A 22356-nucleotide genomic window follows, 5' to 3' on the forward strand; every position below is an offset into this window, starting at 1 on the left:
TGCTCGACTGCTTGAAGTGCATAGTTGACTTACCACATAAATGTCGCTAGGATAAAGGTTAGCTTTCATTTTTATTGCTTTTCGGTCCTTTGAAAGATTTGCAGTATGGTGAATGGGAAACTTCCAATCTCCTTGTTTTTTTTCTCGGACATCATGATGTTTTTGGTTGTTTTAAACCCAGAAAATCAACTGAGTGACTGCAGAGTTCGTCCTTTTGCTTAGATCACTTGACAAGACCATCACACCCAGGGGACAGCCAGTGCCTTGGATAGTGCCAGCTATAGTTATGTTTGTACCCCATTAACATATGAACACACAGTCCTATGGAAAACTCACTCTTTTTTCAGGACAGGTAGGCTCTGTATGATGAGAGGCCTGCCCGATCGTTGTCAAAGAGGGAAAATGATTACCTATCTGTGGTAGAACATGACAGCCAGGAATGCAAGTTCTCAGATAAAACGCGGGCCATGCAAGTAAATAAGTTCTTTTTTGACAACCACATGCACTGCCTGTTAAGCCAAGTTCTAAACTCCATCATCCATTCCATATTCCAATTTACTATATGCAGGGGCGGATTCAAGGGAGGGGGCTGACCAGGTCCTCCTCCCCCTCCCCATTTCTACCGACTTGAATAAAAGAGGTTTTCTAGTGTGAGCGCTCTTATCTGTAGTGTTCATGCTGCCCCCTAAGCTGAGCTGCCCCCCTTTCTGTTTGAAATCTATCAAGACAGGTTTATAAATTCTCAAAATAACATGGTACCGCTTACTTGCTGAAGACAGGTAAGAGGCAATCACACCCAATTTAGAAAACTTGTTTTTTTCCAGGTTACATAGAAACAACTGGGGCTATACACACTACACCCAAGAGAATCCTGGCTGTTTTGTGGTCTGTCCTGGTGTCGTGAAAAATATATATTCCCTCATAAACAACTGTATTGATACACACTGGCCAATCAGGGTTGAGGTACTAAGAGGCGGGTACCCCTCCCATTTTATGGAAGTTTTAGAAATTGACAACAGATTTTTGGAAAAACTGAGCATAAAACACATCGGTGCCAAATTTCCCAGAATCAAATCGGTCTGAAGTCAGCACTACATAGAAATCTAATATACACAACCTTCAATATACGCAGAACCTGAGTTGTAAACATGAGGCATATCATGGTGGACATAAGCCGGATGTGACGAAATATTATGCTGGTCCATCGGGTGGACGTTGGTCACCTGACTTGACTGGCTATAATCCATTGGATGGCGGTTCGGGCTCATGTGGTTACTGATGGGTGGCGGAGCAGCGCTGCGGTCGTTACCTAACGAAGTGTGTTCGCGTAAGAAGTCATCTCGAGGTGGTTCCACCTTCAGGACAGGTCTGTGGTTGTCGGGGAACGCCATGGAAAACAACGCCTCCGGATCACAAACAAACTTGTAGACGTATCGTTCGCCGGCCACTTTTTGCATGATGCCCTTCTCGTAATAATAGCGCAGGGATCGGCTCAGTTTGTCGTAATTCATGGCCGGTCGGTTCTTCTGTATTCCCCATCTACGCGCCACCTGCAATGAAGTATCAATCAATAGAGTGAAGCAAATGAAATGGTCCAGGGACCATGTGCTCACCTCGGATAATGTAATGCGTGTCATTTGCAGTGGATATGGGGAGAACAGTTTCTGGATAGTTTCACCAGTTTTGATTCCATTGACTAATATTATTCTTTTCCGCTCAATGGCACAAACGAAAATTACCGGTACCATCTAAGTATATCATTTTGGTTATCAAGTTGACTGAATTCCAAATCAAGGTCAAATCAAAAACCCGGGTGATATGGCATGTAACCTTATTAGATACATCGACCATAAAAATGTCGTCACTATACACACAACCATTATCTTCAAAAAGGCAAAAAACCATTTCCAAGCTGGCCGCGTGGAGGCCAGAAAGTAGGTCATATCGCGAAAAAGAAATATGAGACTGGGCATTTTGCCGAAAGTTACCACCACACCAAGTTTTAGCCATCTAGCCCTAGCGGTGATGAAACGTGCTCCGCTAACAGACGACGACGGACAACGGACGCCACGGTATCGTATAAGATCCCCAGAGGTGAGCTAATAATCTCATTGATGCTAAAGCGAAATATCGATATCAATGCTAATTAACCATTTATTCTTCCAAATATCACGAAATGACAACTTGGACATGTTCTCAAAATATCAACATTTTTTGAAAATGTTCTTGATGACATGGGAGACAATGTCAGTCTGAGTACTGAACCAAGATTTGAGGTGAAAACATCAAAGTCTAGTTGATTGAGAGGAAATACGGTTTTCGTGATATTTTGAAGAAATACTGCCAAACCAGCATTGATATAAAAAAAATCGCTTTAACGTCTATTAGATTATGTATTAATATCATCACTATCCCGCATTTTCAGCGTTATATCAAGCACAGTTTGCGGATGCAGACCTCTTTGAAAATACCTTCTACCCAGGTCTTACAGGCTTTTCAGTCCTATACATTCTTGCCCATAGATGGTCATATGGGCCCTCGATCCAAGGCCCCTTTTTCACTACATTGGCAGTGTTTCATCGGTTCTGACAAGTCTAGATATCAATCATAAAAATATATCATTTAGTGTCATTTTTGGATGGATTTTCAGGGCAAACAGGATTGACACTAAGATGCGTTGAAAATTTTGGAACGTAGTGATAGAAACATGAAATGGTCCAGGGACCATGTGATCACCTCGGGTAATGTCATGCATATCATTTTTAGTGGATATGGTGAGAAAAGTTTCTGGCTAGGTTCACCAGTTTCGATTCCATTGAATAATATCATTATTATAATTTTTCGAAGTGGTCCCAATTGTATAGCTTTACCTTCAAATATTTTCAGCTCAACTTAAATTAGTATGAGTTTAACTGAAAACACGGAGTACGTCATCTAGTTGTACTTAATCTCGGTAATATTGGCGAGGTTTCTCCATTAACCAGCGGGAATTAGCTTGAATATTTTGTTTCCGAAGATTTAAAAACAGCAGATTTTGGAAAAGTAAGTTTAGCAGTCACTACATTGTATATTTTTAGTGCAAAATGATTCCAGTCAAAGTGTTATGCTAAAATTAGTTTCAGGTGAACGTGAACAATTTAGGATTTACTCAAAATAATATCACTTCAACTTAAAATGATATCAGTCCCACTGAATTAGGGCAATTGTGACCGCATTGGATGACCATAGCCAAGGGGCAACTACAACGGGAGTAAAAAAACACACCATGGAATGGAGGGAATGGAGACAAGACCACAATTGATTTTTTAAGTCTTTTAGCAGTTAAATTGTCAATGTTTGACCGCGTCGCATCAAATACTGCGTTCGGTTGTGAATCTAAAATTTAGGTTATGTTATTCCGGACAGTCGGGCAAGTAAATGGTGAAAAATAAACTGGTAGTTGACCACGGAAATTTTTTGATAATCGACCTTGATAATCGACAAATTAGACATACTTTGATATTTCAACTCTTTTCAGCCAACTGGCGGAAAAAACTCAAAACACGCCCCCTATTACCAAATTATCAAAATTCGAAATTAATTTTTTCATCAAATAATTTCTTCATATCTGTAGACTTGCCACAGTAAATATTTTTTCAATACCTCTCCAAACATGTACTTGAGAGTTAAAAACATGCACTCGTCTAATTGATAGGCCTCGACATTAGTGGTCTTGTCTCCCATGGAATGGAGGGAACAGGCTGGTGCAGTTTTACTTTAATCTACGAGATGGCAGCACCGCTGAGACGCTTGAAGGTTACATGTTTAACGATACTGTTTACAGATGGCACCACCATCTATCATAGAAGCAACTTGGGTGGAACTTTCGATGGCCATGGAACAATAATACTACAATAACCAAAAAAAAACACCCAAGGCTGAGCAAAGTTTAAGGCAAACTTGATTCAAAGAGGCTCTTCGACTTCCCCCTGCAAAAATCCCTCCGCCACAAAAAATGCCTTTAAAGGCCTAAGCTGTTCGTTGAATATTTGAAATTTGTAATTGAATTTGAAAATATGGACTTGTGTAAATATGTACTGAACATGAATTCAACAATATCTTTGTGTAGAAAGGTAAGTATGAGAATATATTATTAGAGAAGACGAGGTTCCTATGCATAACAACTGCACAACAGCCTTGTATGACTGCTTTTCTACTTTTCCTGGACCACAAGTAAAGGTGTACTCCTAATGAGTTAGTCATTTGACAACCTCTGCGAGGGTTGCCCACCAAGAGTCAAGGCAAACATCCCAGGTCAAAAGTCGAGATAGCACATGTATAAATGAATATAAGAATTTCTATAGCGCCTGAATTAAAAGAAAAACTTAAATTCTCAGGCGCTTTACAAAGCAAAACACTCCCTGAAAAGGTGTTGTTTCAGGAGAGTTTTGAAAATGTCTATGGAACCAGCAAGCCTGATGTTGGAAGGTAGCTGGTTCCATAGAACCGGTGATGACTTGTAAAAAGAACGGTCACCAAAGGTTTTGCACTTAGTGCGAGGGACCACCAAAGTTGGAGCAATAACAGAGCGGAGATGGTAGGTGGAATGGTGCCTCAGTCTGACCATATCACACAGATACGCAGGTGCGACTCCATGTGTTGCCTTATATGTAAATAAAAGCACTTTGAAAACAATCCTGTATTTAACAGGAAGCCAATGGAGTCGCATGAGAACCGGTGTGATACGATCAAACCGCGGCACCAGACACACAACGCGAGCTGCAGCATTAAGTGCAAGCTGCAGTCTGGAGAGTTGATGTGTAGATGTAGGATGGTGAGAATAGAAGAATCATAAAAATACATTGTAATAATGCAATGTCATAATTAACTCTAGTAAATGTAATGCCACCCGTTTGAATGACCAACCCAACGTTTACTTTTAAAGCAGGATTCCTATAAAAGTGATGTGCGCATAAGTGAGTTTAATCGCAGCCATTCCGTCCTGCATCATGTGATATTTCACACAAACGATAAATATTGCATATTACTGCGATAGATTTTTAAAAATCTATTTATGCTGCGATAAAAATTATCTTCTTACCTCCTCTGGCTCGATGAGTTTGAACTCTAAGCCGCGTCCAGTCCAAGCAATGAATGATGAATTCGATGGATCGTCGAGCAGGGCCACTAGGAACTGCCAGAGCTGTAGTGAGCCTCGCCGCTGATACGATGGGTGGGGACCTTCACGGTACTGTCGCTCGATGTAATTATCACGATAGGGTTCATTTTTTATATCAGCGGCTGGAACGAGAAAGCAGAGTGCTGCATGATTAATAGAGCGACATGACTCAGTAGCTTACACGTATGCTAGCTTCACCTGAGAATTGAAGACGTAAGTATTGACTAAAGGTACCACAATTTTGGCTAGAACTTGAAATCCTATAAAGATATTACAACTCAAAACTAGGTGATGCCCATTTTAAACCTGGGAGTCTGTCACTCGAAAACCAGGAACAGATCTACTCCCACCCTTGAAATAGGCATTTATTTCGTTTTGGAAGAGTTCTGATTCCTTTAGGATTTCAAGTTCTAGCAAGAATGTTGGTGCCTGTGGTCAACCCTTAAAGGGACAACTTGGGCGTGTGATTTACCTGACCAGGAGGATAGTGTGCCAACTTGACACTATGCGCCGCCACTGGTAGCATTACACTGATGCCGTTCTCTGATAACGATTTTCACAAGTGTTGGAAGGCTGTTTTGGGCATGGCTTGTAAATTTCAGGCAGGCCAAATGTTACACCCCGTTCTAGGGCATTATTGCAGATCAAAGAGTTTTCATTAATCCTGTTTAGAGAAGTTGCGGTCCTGCTGGAAGATGTTTTTTGCTTAAAAAAAACATCTGCCCAATTTGTCCCTTTAAGAAAGGGGAGATATGCACATGGTGGTTCAATGCCGTTCTGAGGACCGGTGTGACAGCGGATATAGTCCCCCTGGAGTCATAGTCCGGTAGCATTGTATTTGATCAATTAAGCAGCATGATCTTTTGTACCGCTAACCCTAACCAAAACATTTAGCAATGCGGGCTATTGTTACACGGACTATCAGCCCTAGGACTACTATCCCTTGCACACCGGGAAGCTTTTGGCACCATATTATCCAAGATAGGCCAGGTCTGATTTGGTCTGTCAATCATGTCCCCTGGCAAAGGAAGAGCAGATCTCAACTTGCATCTTTTTCCACAAAGTTCCACTGGTATTTTTACCCTCACAGTTTTAAAACTTCAATCGACTGTTTTGAACAAAACGCTTCAGGTATCTGACGACAATGACCCATCAAGTGTGACCACTTTGTTGAGTAAACAATCACATCACAACACAAGCTCACACTGAGTGGTTGAACGACTTCTGCCAGCTCTTAGGAGAAAATGGTCCCATCAGCTCTTGAGATCCTGAGAGCTGTTTGAGAACAATATAGTTCAAGTGTAATGGAGACACAATGGTGGTTAAACAACTCATCCTTTTATGTGTTAAATGACTGTGTTGACAATACAGTTCATCAGTCAATCTTGAAACGGCACAATTTTTGCGGTCGTTTAGCAGATTTTGCAAAAAAGTTTGATTTGCGAAAATAAAACTTTTGAAAACAAGTTTTGATTGGAAAAACCGGAAGAAATTTGCAATCCACCAAAATAAAGTTGGAACCACATTAATGTCAAGGAAAACTGAGGGGAACACAGTAGGAGTCGAAATGACAAGCCGCTTCATCTCCGCCACAGGACTGAAGTTATAGTTTAGACAGTTTGATTAAATGGGTTTATCAAAATGAGTAGTACCGAACCACTCAGTCAAGACATGGGGCCCTCACCTAGCAAAAACTTTGCCTTAAAAGGAAACCTATAGCGAAACGCTTATAAAAACTTGGAGTTTTGAACGGCCCGGTTAAAACCTAAGGCGGGAATAAGCTTCCATTGATAAAAGTTAGCAGTTTCGAGTCCCCTCAGGTAATTGATTATGCAGCAAATGAGCTGCATAACAAGTAATCACCAATTTAGTTATTTTTTACCACGTTCAGCTAGTCTAAATAAAGACTTGTGCCACAACTGCATCTCTTTAACATGTTTAATGGTGTTTGTTGGGCTTATCTCGAAGCAGACATTAGAAAAGCGTCACATGACAATAACTGCATTTATATGGATCAATTAACAAGCTGGAAATAGTCAACTTAATTAGTAAGTTGAATGGAGTGCCTCGAGTACCTGGCTGTACCTTAAAGAGGTCTTGCCACGATGCAGGCAAAAGAACAATTGGAATGCTACGTAAAAGATACTCTGGAAAGTTTCACGTCAGCGTTATTGTATTTAGATTGTTCCATAAAATCAAATATGCATATAGAGTGACTGAACCACTCCCTTGATTACATTACAGAGAATGGCCCGGAACTGGCCAGTGGTTGTTACGTTACACACTGGCCACCTGGCGAGAGCGTAGGGACAACGTATATAACAGAAGTTGGTCGCTGATTTTCAAATATGGAATATCTTATTGAATTGAATCTGCTAGTTCACGCTAACAATCAAATTTGTGTAATTTATGACTGAAACAGACAACTCATATGAAAAACCAACTGTTAGAAAAATGTTTGCGTCGTTCAAACACTAACACCTAACTAAACAACTAGCCGAAGATCTTGTTTTTCCAAGACTCGGGTCAAGGATTACAAAAATAAAATCGTTTAGAATTAAGCCCCCGGCAGCGGCCGCCTCAGCCCCACCGCGCGGGGCCTAATGGTATTAGGCTAGTATGTATAAAATACCATTTTAATCGGCCCACACCATACTGGAGATAACCGAAAGCTTCCAAAATGGTTGGTTACACGCAGTCTCCGGAAAGTCATGAAGCTTGAAGCTGCTTGGAGAATGATTGTCAGTCTCCACCCGCCTTCCCCCTCGACCAATCAAATAAGACCCACTGCAGTGCCCTCAAGTGGCAAAGGAAAGCACTACATGCTGGCTGAGTAAAATTAGTTTATATAAAATATAAAAACGATTTTTCAGAAGAATGGGGCAAGTTCTAAGTCCTATATAGCGACATCATTTATTGGAGTTAAGAACTTATCATAGTTTCATATTTTGGAAATGTACTCCTCTTCAAAACCATTGCCATCTGTTACAAATGCCACGCTTGAATGGCTTAGGATTTTTAAATAAAGCATGTTTTTTAATTTTTATATCCAAATTAGTGGTCTTTATATCCGCTTCATAATATACATCTTGATAGTGAGGCTATTCATGGGATAGAAGTATAGTGGAATACTGTTCCACAGTCTAGTGTTTTGGAAACTGCTCACATTTATAAATGACAACTTATTCCCGCCTTAACGTTTTACCGGGCCGTTCAAAACTACCCACTTTTACGAGGGTTTCGCTACAGGTTTCCTTTAAGATAACTTCGTATTCAATGTTTTCAAACTTCTCGTCAACTGGCTCGTTGCTGCAAGCATCCTGGTCTAGAGATAAAATACTCTGAAAACAAGCAAGAACACTTAATTTACTTTTTACAACAAAAGTATTTTTTAAAGATTTGCTTTTAACATGTTTAAGGATTGAGGTTAAGAGCCAGTTTTTCTAAGAATCAGGCAGTGTGTGATTCACCGTGATAGTCTCAAATATGGTCCAAACTTTTTTTAGGGGTTAGCTATAATGATCACCCTAAGAACATTTGAAAGTATAAGAAAAGCCTTCATTCATTCTTGCTAAAGGATTGAGGTAAAAGCATCGAGGCTGCAGGTCTGCGAGCATGGCTGTCGCGTGACTGATATTTCGGCCGACCTGAGGAGCACTGTCCACAATTGCTTCTTTTCGCAATCCTATTGTCGCGTTATCACGTTGGAAGAATATAATGTCGAACTCGGCTTTGCGTTGACTTGTCTTGTCCGTTTATTACTCGTTAAAACGACGTTTATTGACCGAATTACAACAATGATTATTAATATTTTCCAATCGTGCGGCGCCAACTGCACCAACTCCACCTGGGGCGGACCCATCTTAAGGGTCGCCGAAGACACGAAGACAGGATGTGACCATGTGAACACGACACCTATGCAAGGTTTGAGTTCATTACATGTAGCTTTAGCAGTAACGAAACGTGCCACCCATTTCTAACGCCAACGGACGACGGACGCTGAAGTGTGGCAAATGTTCATACGTGAGCCAAAAAGGATTAAAAACATTTGTATAAAAATACTTTACGCGAAACATAGAGAGATAAGCGCGTCACTGGTGGGGCATTGGCGTGTAACTCGTGCGTACGTTGTCTTCACTGACCCGAAGCAGGGTGGATGTCAATTGTGATATGGACTGGAAATAACTAATATCAATATTCTCATACTGTCTTAAGGCTGTTCCTGCACACCTTCCACAGGTTCCACTAAACCGCCATGGCCCAATAAAACATGATCAGCCCTGTCATGCGTGGTTGAGAAACCAACAACCAGTGCATTCTATCCTTATTATAAGGGCAACATGAATGAGATGAATATTTTCAATTTGGAGATCACGTATATTCTGGTTAGGTATGCCCCCATTGATTATAACGAATCAGTGTTCCTATAATACATAACACAAGGATATTTCTTTATTTTGTTATGTCGTTTGAGTTATGATTTTCTCCTCTGTTTCCATAAGCAATATGGTAAATTGGTACAATTACAACCTCTACAGTCTGGAGAACAAGTGACAGTATAGAGTTACCAGAAGACGCTCACTTGAACTCGACCTCTCGGAGAACCAAGCAGTGGCTCGGCCAGGAGTCGAAACCACGACTTCCTGATCACGAAGCCGACTCTCTTCCACTGCACTACTGCTGCCCTTTTGCCTAAATATCCTGTTTGGGGTACATGATCCCCGCACCGCTTTCTTTCGCAAATGTCTCACTTATTTGTAGTCCAATCGACTTGAAACTAAATGCAAACAAAAGAGAAATTCTTCACAAGTAAGGTGTTTCTTTGTGCGCGTAGTGTATCCATACAGTTTGAAAGAGAGCATAGAGAATTCAACAAGCATGCACTCCAATCCCATGATGCTGAGCATGAGACATGCAATCTGACAGCCGAATGAACCCAAAGAAATCACCGTCTGCAAGGTGATCGCATCAGGGAAGAGCCAGCATTAATTCCTGGCACTCAATTAAAGTGAAAGCTTTCTTAATAATGGTCTTTTCTTGGTCGCCGCTAATGCGTAAAATGTGGTGACCGTCCAGATACAGCTCGAGACGCTCATCTAATGAAGACTGCTGCATGATGGGAAGGGTACGGAATCAGATACGTTCACTGGAGTGACGAGGTGACATCACTTCTGGAGGATGCAATGATGGACTTGTTAATCTTCATCAATCTCCAAAGCATAAGTGATATTCAAGCATATTCTCTCCGCCAATGTTAGCATCCATGTATTAATAGTCACTGTAGATAAATACATTGCAGACTAAAAGTGATTACCAGAAGGCAAAGGTCCAATTATGATGGTAAAGGTCCAATATTGGACCACGATGCTTTCTTTGAAGATGGTAATGATTTTCGTACACACTTTGGGGGGGGGGGGGGATTACAAAGACATGTCGTTTAGAATAAAACAGATTTAACCAAAATGTTTTAATATATCATTTTAATCATGGCACAGACTTCTCAAGTACTTGATCTCGTAAGAGGCGAATGGTACTGAAATGGCTCAGTTCAGGCCATTCAAAGGCAATGGTTGCCAGTTCAAGCAGAGGTGTAATGACCTCATCACAGAATAGAGTTCCGGTCCTGCGCAAGGAGGATGAATTGATATGTCAAAGACAGTGGAGAAAAATAGGTGCAAAGGGCAGAGTATCTTAAGAATATCAAACTGTTGTCGAGTTTGAGCTTAATTTTGATCATGTTTTGAAGGCAAACGGATGCAGGTAAAGATACTGAACAGATTCCTGGTACATTTTCCACAGCAATCCCTACTAAAAAAACCCTTGGCTAAGGTACTGTAAGGTATTTGTAGGGTATTCTAAGGTAAATGAGGGGGTAATTTGGACCCATTGGACTTGGCCAAATTACCCACTGATTTACCCTACAGTACCCTACACATACCTAAGGTAAATGAGGGGGTAATTTGGCCCCATTGGACTTGACCGAATTGCCCCCTGATTAACCCCTACAGTAACCTACAAATACCTAAGGTAAATGAGGGGATAATTTGGTCCCATTGGACTTCCCCAGATTACCCCCTGATTTACCCTACAGTACCCTACAAATACCTTAAAGTACCTTAGCCAAGGGTAAATTTTTGTTAGTAGGGACTCTTTGATAGCTTTTTTACAAACATGGTTTTTATAGGACATGATAGAAATATCAAAAATGTCCTGGCGCAGGTTGATACGAGCGTGAAATTGTGCTGGCAATGAAAGGGTTAATTCTTGTACTTTCGTTCACCTGTGGTCACCTACTGTATCGACGTCTGTGTTGGCAGAGAGCATATCGTTTTATTGGCTTGGAGAATGACTGATAGGCCTCGCCGACAAATCTCAGAAACAATAAGCTAGAGCTGTTCAATCTCGCACAAAACAACGTCTGAACGTAGCAAATGATGAAGAAAAACGAGGTGCTGAGGAGCATATGAATGTCTCGGTAATAAACCGAGATCTCCCACTGCTTGGTGATCTCTCATCAGGCTACGGCTGATTGCTGCATACATGAATAAGCCAATTTCCTGTAGGCCATCATCGCGCGAGTGTCCATCCCACCAACCCAATGTCTCTTGGCTTTATCATTGTCTCTCAGATGTAACAATGTTAACCCTTGCTTTTCATACTTGTGGCAGCAACTTTGTTGTGTTCTTTCACTCATCTCAAGTCTTCACTTACATTGTAACACATTTAAGGGGCAGCCACTGCTTGTACCGATATTCTAAATTGACCACTCTATACCAGGGATTGCCAACTATACTTTGACACCCCACATCGGGATTAGGATCAAATTTGGTTTCAAAAATAACTTTGCCATGATTTTAATTTTGGTGTACAGGCCTAGTCACAATTGAGATCCGTATTGCTTTGCGTCAGTTAGGCGAGTTCCAAGCAATGACACATCACTGAAACGCTTATCTATGTTGCGCGTATATTACGCGCGCCACCGACGGGCCAATAATGCCATTTACGGGATGTCAATTGTGATTAGGACTGTATGACAAAACTCGGTTTTCCCGATCAAAACAATTCCTTGCGGATTTTATCTTTGGGAATTTAAATTATTTCGAAAATCTGCGAAATTAAAACACCAACACTTAGGTGCAAATTGGTTAGAAGTCTTCCCGTTTTCAATGATGCCTTGGCCTGCATCATTCTCATCTCAGCCTGACGACATCGTCTTCACGAGGCGGTGAAATCCTGGCCTACTCCAGCCTGTAATGACTTCCTTCTTTCACTTTGACGAGCGTGAAACATAAACCTGAAGATCATCGCAAACATGGCGGGAAGGAAGCGCCATAAATGCACGGGCGTGATCGAGATGGCGTATCGAGCGGAGAGAGGGGCGATGGCTATCAGGAAAATTAGTGCTGCAGAGATAAGAGGCGGTGTCATTGAAGTTCTTTACGCTGCAGAGAATTTTTAACATCTTTACTACTAATATTTACATCTACACCATGTCTGTCATGTCGGTTACTATTTCGTTGAATACCCGATGACATGTGATAGCATCCTCGAACCAAAAAAAGGTGCAACATGGTGTTTTTCAGTCGATAAAGTTCAACCCGCATGGGCGTAAACAGATCCGCATCTTTGAGACAAGCTCCTGAATAAGTAGATTGGCTTACTGGAAACACCGTCCCGTTTTTCAACTCTCCTTACTCAGATACGTGTACATGTACCAACCTCTAGTCATATTCCCTAAATTAGAGGTGCAGGAAGGTTATACCGTATACACCAGTATTAGGAGAAGTGCATCCCCCACCATAGAGCAGGGAACTGCAAACACCCCTGCAACCCACTGAAAAACACCCTTGCAACCCGGCAAAACCTTTGCAACCCTGCCCACATCCATTCCAACCCACTGGAAACGCCCCTGCAACCCACTGAAAAACACCCTTGCAACCCGGCAAAACCTTTGCAACCCTACACACATCCATTCCAACCCACTGGAAACGCCCCTGCAACCCTTCACACACCCCTCTCCAACCCACTGGAAATACCCCTGCAAACTCCTTCTAACCCACTGGTGACTGGAAATACCCCTGCTACCCTGCAAAACTCTTCCAACCCTGCAACCCTGCAAACACCCCTTCCAACCCAATGGAAATACCCCTGCAATTTAATGGATGCACTCGTACTATTCTCCAAATGCAAAGGTATACCAGAAACAGGTGGTGATCAAGAATATGCCGAAATATTATAACTAGAGTTCCCCTTATGCACAGCTTCGGAAAAGGATTTCAAAATTCTCTTAGATGAAGATTAGTTTCATTGAAAATATTCAACAATTTAATGAAGGTTATATACTCAAATTCAGTTTCAAAGCGAGTTATTTACCTTAAAGGTGTATGTCGTACGTAATTAGTGGTGGTCCAGGAAAATGGAAATGCAGTTAAACACAATGCCGTACTGTAGCGATTATTCATACAAATTTGCTGAAACTTGGTATTCATTATATCTGTATATCTGTCTACACAATGGCAATACTTAAAGTTGTACTTGATACATATTAATACAATTGGAGATTTTCAAATTCAATTACAAATTCATAATGAACGACGTAGGCCTTTAAACCCACTTTTGTACCTCCGCAAGAAATCTGCTTGATCCTCTTGAACCGGCATCTTTAAAGCCTATGCAACTATTGTACCTCTGCTAAAAAACAGCTCCTTTTGAGTTAGAGTCAGCGGTGTTAAAATCATCTTAACCTCACTAGTGTACCTCTGCTAAAAACAGCTCCTTTTGAGTAAGAGTCAGCGGTGTTAAAATCATCTTAATCTGACAAGTGTACCTCTGCTAAAAAACAGCTCCTTTTGAGTCAGAGTCAGCGGTGTGAAAATCATCTTAACCTCACTAGTGTACCTCTGCTTAAAACAGCTCCTTTTGAGTAAGAGTCAGCAGTGTTAAAATCATCTTAACCTCACTAGTGTACCTCTGCTAAAACAGTTCCTTTTGAGTTAGAGTCAGCGATGTTAAAATCATCTTAACCTCACTAGTGTACCTCTGCTAAAACAGCTCCTTTTGAGTAAGAGTCAGCAGTGTTAAAATCATCTTAACCTAACTAGTGTGCCTCTGCTAAAAACAGCTCCTTTTGAGTAAGAGTCAGCGGTGTTAAAATCATCTTAACCTCACTAGTGTACCTCTGCTAAAAACAGCTCATTTTGAGTAAGAGTCAGCAGTGTTAAAATCATCTTAACCTCACTAGTGTACCTCTGCTAAAAACAGTTCCTTTTGAGTAAGAGTCAGCAGTGTTCAAATCATCTTAACCTCACTAGTGTACCTCTGCTAGAAAACAGCTCCTTTTGAGTAAGAGTCAGCGGTGTTAAAACCATCTTAACCTCACTAGTGTACCTCTGCTAAAAAACAGCTCCTTTTGAGTAAGAGTCAGCGGTGTTAAAACCATCTTAACCTCACTAGTGTACCTCTGCTAGAAATCAGCTCCCTTTTATTCAGGTCACTTGAACACGGCACAATGTATTCAGTTGAAATCTTCGAAGTATCAAGTTTCTTCTCAACTCGCAAGACCAACGTCTATTCTGTGAGTTGTTGAGTTGGGCGGCTCATCCTTGCGCTTGAGCAAATCTTCTGATTAAGATAATTACCGAACCATAATAGCCTCAGTAAACTAGGCATGATGATCTTGGTTCGATATAATTAAATGGCCGTCAGCGCCAAGGCAAATCTTGCTTGAGGCATGGCAAGGACGTTCGCAACAACAATGGCACAAGGCGCATCCACAATAAGTTCATGCAAGCGTGCGCCAAGAACTTCAAGTCTATTAGTAAGTCAAATTACAATTTACAGTTTAACGCTTTCATTGTCAGCTTTTGTCTCTCACAGAATAGTTACAGTACTACAGATTGGCTTTAACTCTTTAGGGGCAAGGCAAAGTGTTGATTCAGCGTCGAACACCAAAGTATGGGGAGGGCAGACCGCATATTGTGATGGGGGTGGCCCTTTCCAGGACACTAGGATAAGCAAAAATATTTGTATAGCAGATTCAGAACAATAAAAGAAATGTGGAAGAAGGCCAAAATTGATATCAGGAAACAAAAGGGGGGCTTTTATTACCGGCCATCAAGGCAGGTGCCCCATTTCCTTTGACACTCTCATCATCGGTGACAAATGAGTTAACTTTAAAGGGGTACACCATTCGTTGAAAATTTGATTTTTTTAATAGAATTTGAAAATTACCTATTGCGTAAGAACATACTGAATATAGCTTTCAGCATTGCCTTTGTGTGGAGGAAACAGGAACTACTTTACATACATATTTCAGCAAAGTTGCATGCATAATTTTCCACTACAGTATTGTGTATGATTGCATTTCTATTTTCTTGGACCACCAGTAATTACGAATGGCGTACCCCTTTAAATACTCCCCTAAGTAATGTGTCGACGCCCCAGGCTCTGTAAGAGGGATTTAATAAGTCATTTACTAAAGTGAATGAAGCAAAATCTGATTGGCCAAGATGGAAAAATAATGAATGCCCAGCTAACCAGATAATGGTGAGTTTGGCCGTGAATTAGTCAATTATCGTGTAGTGCATTGGCCGCGGGCGACAGTGGATCAAACATTGTTACAACGTCCGCGACTTTTTGACAGCATTTTTTGCGTGTTGTATTTAGAAATACTCCAATTTCACCAATCTAAGACCAAATTTGAATATCCAAGTCAGACGAAACAGACAAATGGTGACGTCAGTTGTACTTTTATGCGTTGCGTCACAGAAGATGTCATATATGACGTCAACAAATCTCTTTGACGTCTTTCAGCCTTTATAACTCAAATACTACATTGAATTAGTCAGACACCGATTAAGACTCAAATATTTGTCATCAGAACTTTATGGCACCTGATTTTAATCTACATTGCTGGTGATTGTAAAATGCTGTATTATATGAGCATAATGATTATGGTCCGTCCTTTGAAGTGTCCTCTTTCAAAACATCACAGACAGACTTCTACCATCATCGCTTCAAAGGCACAATTTATTGCCAAAGCTCGAGCACATCCCCCCCCCCCATATCATCGAGCAAAGCTCACTTTATTTCTCTCTCGTGCCTGCTGTCTATCAATCCCCATGTCGCCTAATTAACAATGGATCACAAGCAAGCAAACAGCAGTAACGATATCATTTTACACGAGTATCGTCCCAATGTTCAGCAGCATCAGGGCTAGCCCAATGAAATAGGCTGTTGATCGAGCTATGTGCTCCCTCGAAAAAGGCCAGGAATTCCAGCCTTACGCAATTCAGCCTACTGCACTGATGAAGACCCTCTGTAATGTATTTTACTATGTAACGCCCGTGCGTGGAGCTGTTTTTTACTGGCGCTGTTTGGAGGATGGGCAGACTATCCCAGTGCTACTTTCAGCATGCCCTATGATATTTTCAATTGGCCAATCACCTGGTGGATGAAACGCCACCATTCGAGGTCAATTCCTGTCCCTCTTGCACCGGGACGGGCCAGGTCGGTCTGCAGCAGGGCAAGATCATGGCGGTGTCCATGTCCGAGGTTTATTTGCCAGAATGTTTGCAAAGATGCATATAGTAAAGTTGTACTAGTATGGACTATTTGATTTAAGGAATAGCATTCCGCGAAGATGACGTCACTGCAGCTGCTGTCCTCTATTTCCCCATCGCTGAATTACAGGCAATGTCGGACAAACATGCGGTTTCGTAATGGATTCAGGCTTTCTAACTAGGGCAGTTAGATTCAATCTGGCACATGTCCGAGTGTTGGAAATACAACATAATTGTTCTGAATATTTCTCTCTCTGACTCTATGGTATCATTCATGCTAAAAACAATGCAGGGTCAAAGATAATTGACTTTGAAATAAGCTCAAATGCTTAGAAATAAGTGTCGATGTCCGACTGTCACGTGACTAAAACGTCATCAATATCTTATGCAAATGACCTTGTGAGCTATAAATAGTAACTTCGCGGAATGCTATTGAACCCGAGGTAGAGTCTCTATATTGAGGAACCAAACCCGTGGCGGTGGAGCTAAAATGGGGTCAAAGTTTGACTGAATTTTTATAGTTAAATTTAAATTCTTCACATAGAATTCTGCAGCACGTTTAAACGAACTTATTTGATAAAACGAAAATTTTGAAATAGAGATGCCTCGGCCTTACGTCTAAATAACTTGGCGGGTACGTGCAACGAATGTGCTTCGTGGCATGGCCTGAGGACACAAAGCAGGGCCATGACACAGCGGTGCCAGCCAGGGGAGAATGTTTGCCGCAAACGCAGCTTGCACAACGCTCAGTCTCATCTTACATGTAATAGATACCGTAGAGACAGCAGCTCATGGTCGGTTAGGATCCTTGCTCGAGGGCACAATCTCTATTTAGCCGTATTAAGCCATTTAGGAGCATTAGATGATTTTCGCTCCATTAAAACTGGGCGGGTTTGACCGCAGCATAAAGGATTGGATTGAATCGAGAGGTCTTGAGACGAAAACAAACTATTAAATTCGTAACTGAAAGTAACGTATGATGGTGTTCATTGTATCAGCACACTCTGCATTCAATGATAAAACCTGATCTGCATCTGATAGAAAATGAAACCCCCTCTACATTCAATGGTTAATGAAACCCCCTATGCATTTAATGGTTAATGAAACCCCCTCTGCATTCAATGGTTAATGAAACCCCCTCTGCATTCAATGGTTAATGAAACCCCCTCTGAATTCAATGGTTAATGAAACCCCCTCTGCATTCAACGGTTAATTAAACCAGCTCTTCATTCAACTGTTAATGAAACCAGCTCTGCATTTAATGATTAATGAAACTCCCTCTGCACTCAATTGTTAATGTAACCCCCTCTGTATTCAATTGTTGATTAAACACCCTCTGCATTCAATGGTTAATGAAACCAATTCTATATTCAATGGTTTATGACACCGCCTCTGCATGCAATGGTTTATGAAACCCCCTCTGCATTCAATGGTTAATGAAACCAGCTCTGCACTCCGTGGTTAATGAAACCCACTCTGAATTTAGTGGTTAATGAAACCCACTCTGTATTTAGTGGTTAATGAAACCCACTCTGTATTCAATGGTTAAAGAATTTGTTCCACATTTAATGGTTAATGCAGCCAGGGTTATCTCTAAATTAACGTAGATCACTGCCCTTCAGGAGTTTGAGGTCATAAGTTAAGGAGTAGAAGGTCAGATACCAGTCAGATTAAAATAAATTAATCCCCAATTCTGTCATCTTTGTTAGTGATTAATTTGTAAATTCATTAAAAGAAAGTCATCTTTGACTTATAAGCTTCATCACCTTGGATTCACAGTAACTGCATCAAAGTCAATGAACGAATTAACTCCTCATTTCTCACTTCGGTTATTTCATTCTAAGTTTGACGACACTCCCCCTACATTTTATGAATAACTCGACAGTGAATGGTCATGAGTGTGAAATCGCATCAAAAAGTCACACGAATTTGTCAGAAATTTAACATCTCTCAAAAACTTACGCATTACGATTCGAGAGGCTAGATGGTGCATGTGTCAACACTGTGCGTATTCAGTGTGTGAAATAGTAGAAAGATAAAATAAATTTTACGTGCAAGCGTCGTAGAAAAACCCCTGATCCCTTTTTAATATCTTCCAAGAAATAAGAAAAGAAAAATAGAATTTTGAAGCAGATTGAATGGTAATCAGATTTGCATGCAACGCTGTTTCCTTGAATGAGCTACCTCCCGCTTAAAAGAGGCCCACATGCTGGGACATCCAATCAGTTAATTCCCCCTAGTTAGTCCTCATTCAATGATGGGTCCTTATATTTTATGAGGGGAATGGTCTCTTTGGGAAGTTGGGTTTACCACAAAATGGTTTTTGTGATTCAGGTTAGAGGAAAAAGTGTCCAAACAAGAAAAGTATCTGATGATATAACAAGAAAAGAATCACCTCAATTGTCATTCATAACCCCATATTCGAATGGTTACAAGTAATTCCGTACATGAGACTGGGTTGATTACAAGACGTTGAATATGAAGTGTGGTTTCCTTTGGTTGTACCAGCAAAAGACCCGTGGACACAAAGCCACAAGTCTTCAAAAGAACAGTCTGAGTTGACGCATATTGAAGGCCGGAGCTCTTTCCATCATTTACCCAAGACTAGAAGATACCCTGACGAAAGGAGCCGTAAGTTAGCTAAATTATTACCTTCAAAGAAACGTCTGGAAGACTAAGGATCATGTGGTTAAAGATCGTCCATCAAGATTTGAATCCACTGGGAATGAACACAACAATGAAGAATGGACAAAGACGAGGAGAAAAAGGCAGGGTCAGAGTTTGTTTCAGAATGTGATAAATCTATCTTTTCCATTTTAAGAAAGGCCGGGTCTATTTGGAAAGCCGCTCGCCGAACAGGCATCTTTTTTGTCCTGTTTGGAGAGCCGCTTGCCAAACAGCACTGAAAAGCCACTCTGTTCGGCCAGCCAGGCTTGCCAAACAGGTAAAAAATCGACCCTGTTTGGCGAGCTGGAGACTTTACTTTAATATTAATGAGTTCGGCTCTCCATTCAGGACAAGAAAAAGTCGCTGTTTGGTAAGCCGGGCTTGCCAAGTAGTCACTTCCTTTGAGAAAATTTTGATTTGAAAATTTGAGTTCATTTGGAAGTACATTAGAAATACTTTGATGACTGTCCGCCAATCAACATGTTTTACGCAGTGAGCTTCAAATTTGGTTGGTTCTTTATAGGGTAGATTCATCGGGTAGCTCACTGCAAACTTTCAGAAAGGGGGTTGATGGTGATCAGGACCATAGTTAGTCATCATAGACTGAGATTAGCATGGAAAGTTATAGCGATATCTCTCAAACCTTCATATAAGATGACTGCGATAACTCGAGCACTAACCTCCCACCAGGGGGCAGTGCACTGTGTTTATCCCAGCGGGCTAATGGCCGCCTGCCTTCATTAACTGCTGCGGCGTCAACTCCTCACTGGCACCTGGGATTAAAACAGAATATTTCGCGTAATTATCCTGTCGAGAAAATCACGCGCACGACAATTTTCTAGTGTGATTCTTCGTGAATGTCAGCCGAGTTTTCCAGCTTGTATTCAAGTCTTGTGACTTTCACGTTGAAAATTGACGCAATTGTTTCATTTAGTGACCTTGGCTGTTGCCAAGGCAACCCGAGATACAGACATTACAATGAAAAGTTGCTTATTTGCATAAAGTTTATATACTGTTTGGGTATTTTAGCAAACATTTCTTGATTCTTCAGGTGATGATGCGGTAAAACTGAAAATACCCTGAATAGTTGCTCAATAGTAGCCATTGTGATAATTTAACAATACATTGCTACCTCTCTTTAGCGGACACCTCTCCATTAAGGACAGTAGTTGTGCTCCCAACTGTCCGCCAATCAACATGTTGATAATATTGCTGTTTCCATTCAATTTGACTTTCTCCAATCAGGTCCCCTCTTTATTCAAGACAGTACCTGTCAGTCTCGAAGGTGTCCTTAATATAGAGGTCCTACACTTTTTGTTGCAAATACATGTAGTAGCGACTATAATTGCAGGTCGCAGCAACATATATCACTCGTTTGTGAGGCACTTTAGGCCATATTGAACAAAAAATCGGCCAGATCAATATGATCATGACTTGAAATCCCAGATCCCCATGGACCGTGAGACCAGACATCAAAACTTGAATTCCAGTTTGTAACTTGATGAGGAGGAGGATTTCAGAAATACCACACAATTTGTCATTATCATCATCTCTTATTTCGTTGTGTCTATGTCATCCTAACTGTCCCCTTGGTACTCCTAAATCCTAAAATGCCTGGCTAATCCCTTTAGCTTTATCTCAATCTATTTGTAGTTTGAGAAAATAAAAGGTTTTGAAATTCACATGATTTCGCTGACACGTACCATAATAAACTATTTATCATTCATGAGAGCTTCTGTTTAGAAATATTCCATTGAGGCATCAGCTTCACCTGTCTCATGCCTGAAATATTCGAAGACCCTCCTTGAACACCTTTCATTTTCAGTGTTTTGTATAGTCCAAGTCACAATTGACATCCCTTCTGCTCCGCGTAAGATACAGGCAAAATAATGTTGCACAATAGCGTGAACTGTGGGCACCTACTGTGCAAAGTTCGCTCAGTAGGATCACGCACCACCAGAGCATAGACTGCGTGCTGCTTACGCAACACATAGGGTATGTCAATTGTGAGAGGGACTGTTTAGAACTCTCTGATGCAGTGAATGGTGTTGTGCAAATCTCAAACGCAGCTTACACACCACCAGAGCATAGACTGTGTGCTGCTTACGCAACGCATAGGGTATGTCAATTGTGACAGGGACTGCTTAACTATATGTTATGCAAATCTTAAACTACCTGTAGGTTTCAATCAATTTACTAGTACATGTAGCAGAAGATTAATCAATGAATGGTTATCCTAAACTTATAGGATTTTTATAAGTGTTTTGATTGGATTTCTTGAGACTTCTTGATCAACCGAAAGATCTCAGATCAGTTAAAAGTTGAAAACTTCTATCAAACCATTTTGAAAATGATGTAAAACTGTCATCATTTTCGCTAAGTGACACAATAAACGCTATAATTACGCAAAATTTCAGAAAATGGCAATTTGCCTCAATTTGATAATTTCGGGTTTGAATTTAAGCCCAATTTCTATGCAGTTAGTTCCAATCTGTGATTATGATGGTCACGAATATATGAACACAAAGAAAGAAGAAAGATGCATGATATGACGGTAGCATATTCCCGTTATTTGTTTTTAATCACGAGGACTCAATAAAATGTTGTCAAACATCTCGATCATCTGGCTATACACGAACGATTTCTGTAAACTCACAACCACCACAGCTGTATAATCAATGAGGAACACTGTTGCTCAATGGTGATCATTGTTCGACCAGAGACTTCAACAACTCATTCTATTCCATTCTATGCTCATCGATTCCGTCAATTAACCATCTCAATTCGATTTTAATAACAGCGTGCAGCGCTGCGGGCACAATGCCGACCAAGTTACATGACGTAGTTGAGGTTTAATCACAAGGCGAATAATTCTTTACGAGGTCCTCACCAACAAATATGACAAATAATACACTACATTAGTTACATAGGAGAAAAGTCATTTCAGAATTAATCACATTCGCTGGAACA

At 40.9% G+C, this 22356-nt stretch overlaps 1 protein-coding gene across 1 annotated transcript in view; it reads right to left on the bottom strand.

The window, feature by feature from the left end:
* Positions 1-1103: 1103 nt before the first annotated feature.
* Positions 1104-22356, bottom strand: part of LOC135497720 (ETS translocation variant 1-like) — a 72519-nt gene continuing 51266 nt past the window's right edge. The window contains exons 6-7 of the mRNA XM_064787553.1: positions 5081-5280; positions 1104-1550 (exon numbers count right to left, since the gene is read on the bottom strand). Of these exons, the coding sequence (XP_064643623.1) occupies positions 1104-1550; positions 5081-5280 (647 nt within the window). The remainder of the gene's footprint in view (positions 1551-5080; positions 5281-22356) is intronic.

This window comes from Lineus longissimus, chromosome 13, assembly GCF_910592395.1.
Source record: "Lineus longissimus chromosome 13, tnLinLong1.2, whole genome shotgun sequence".
Taxonomy (NCBI): Eukaryota; Metazoa; Nemertea; class Pilidiophora; order Heteronemertea; family Lineidae; genus Lineus; species Lineus longissimus.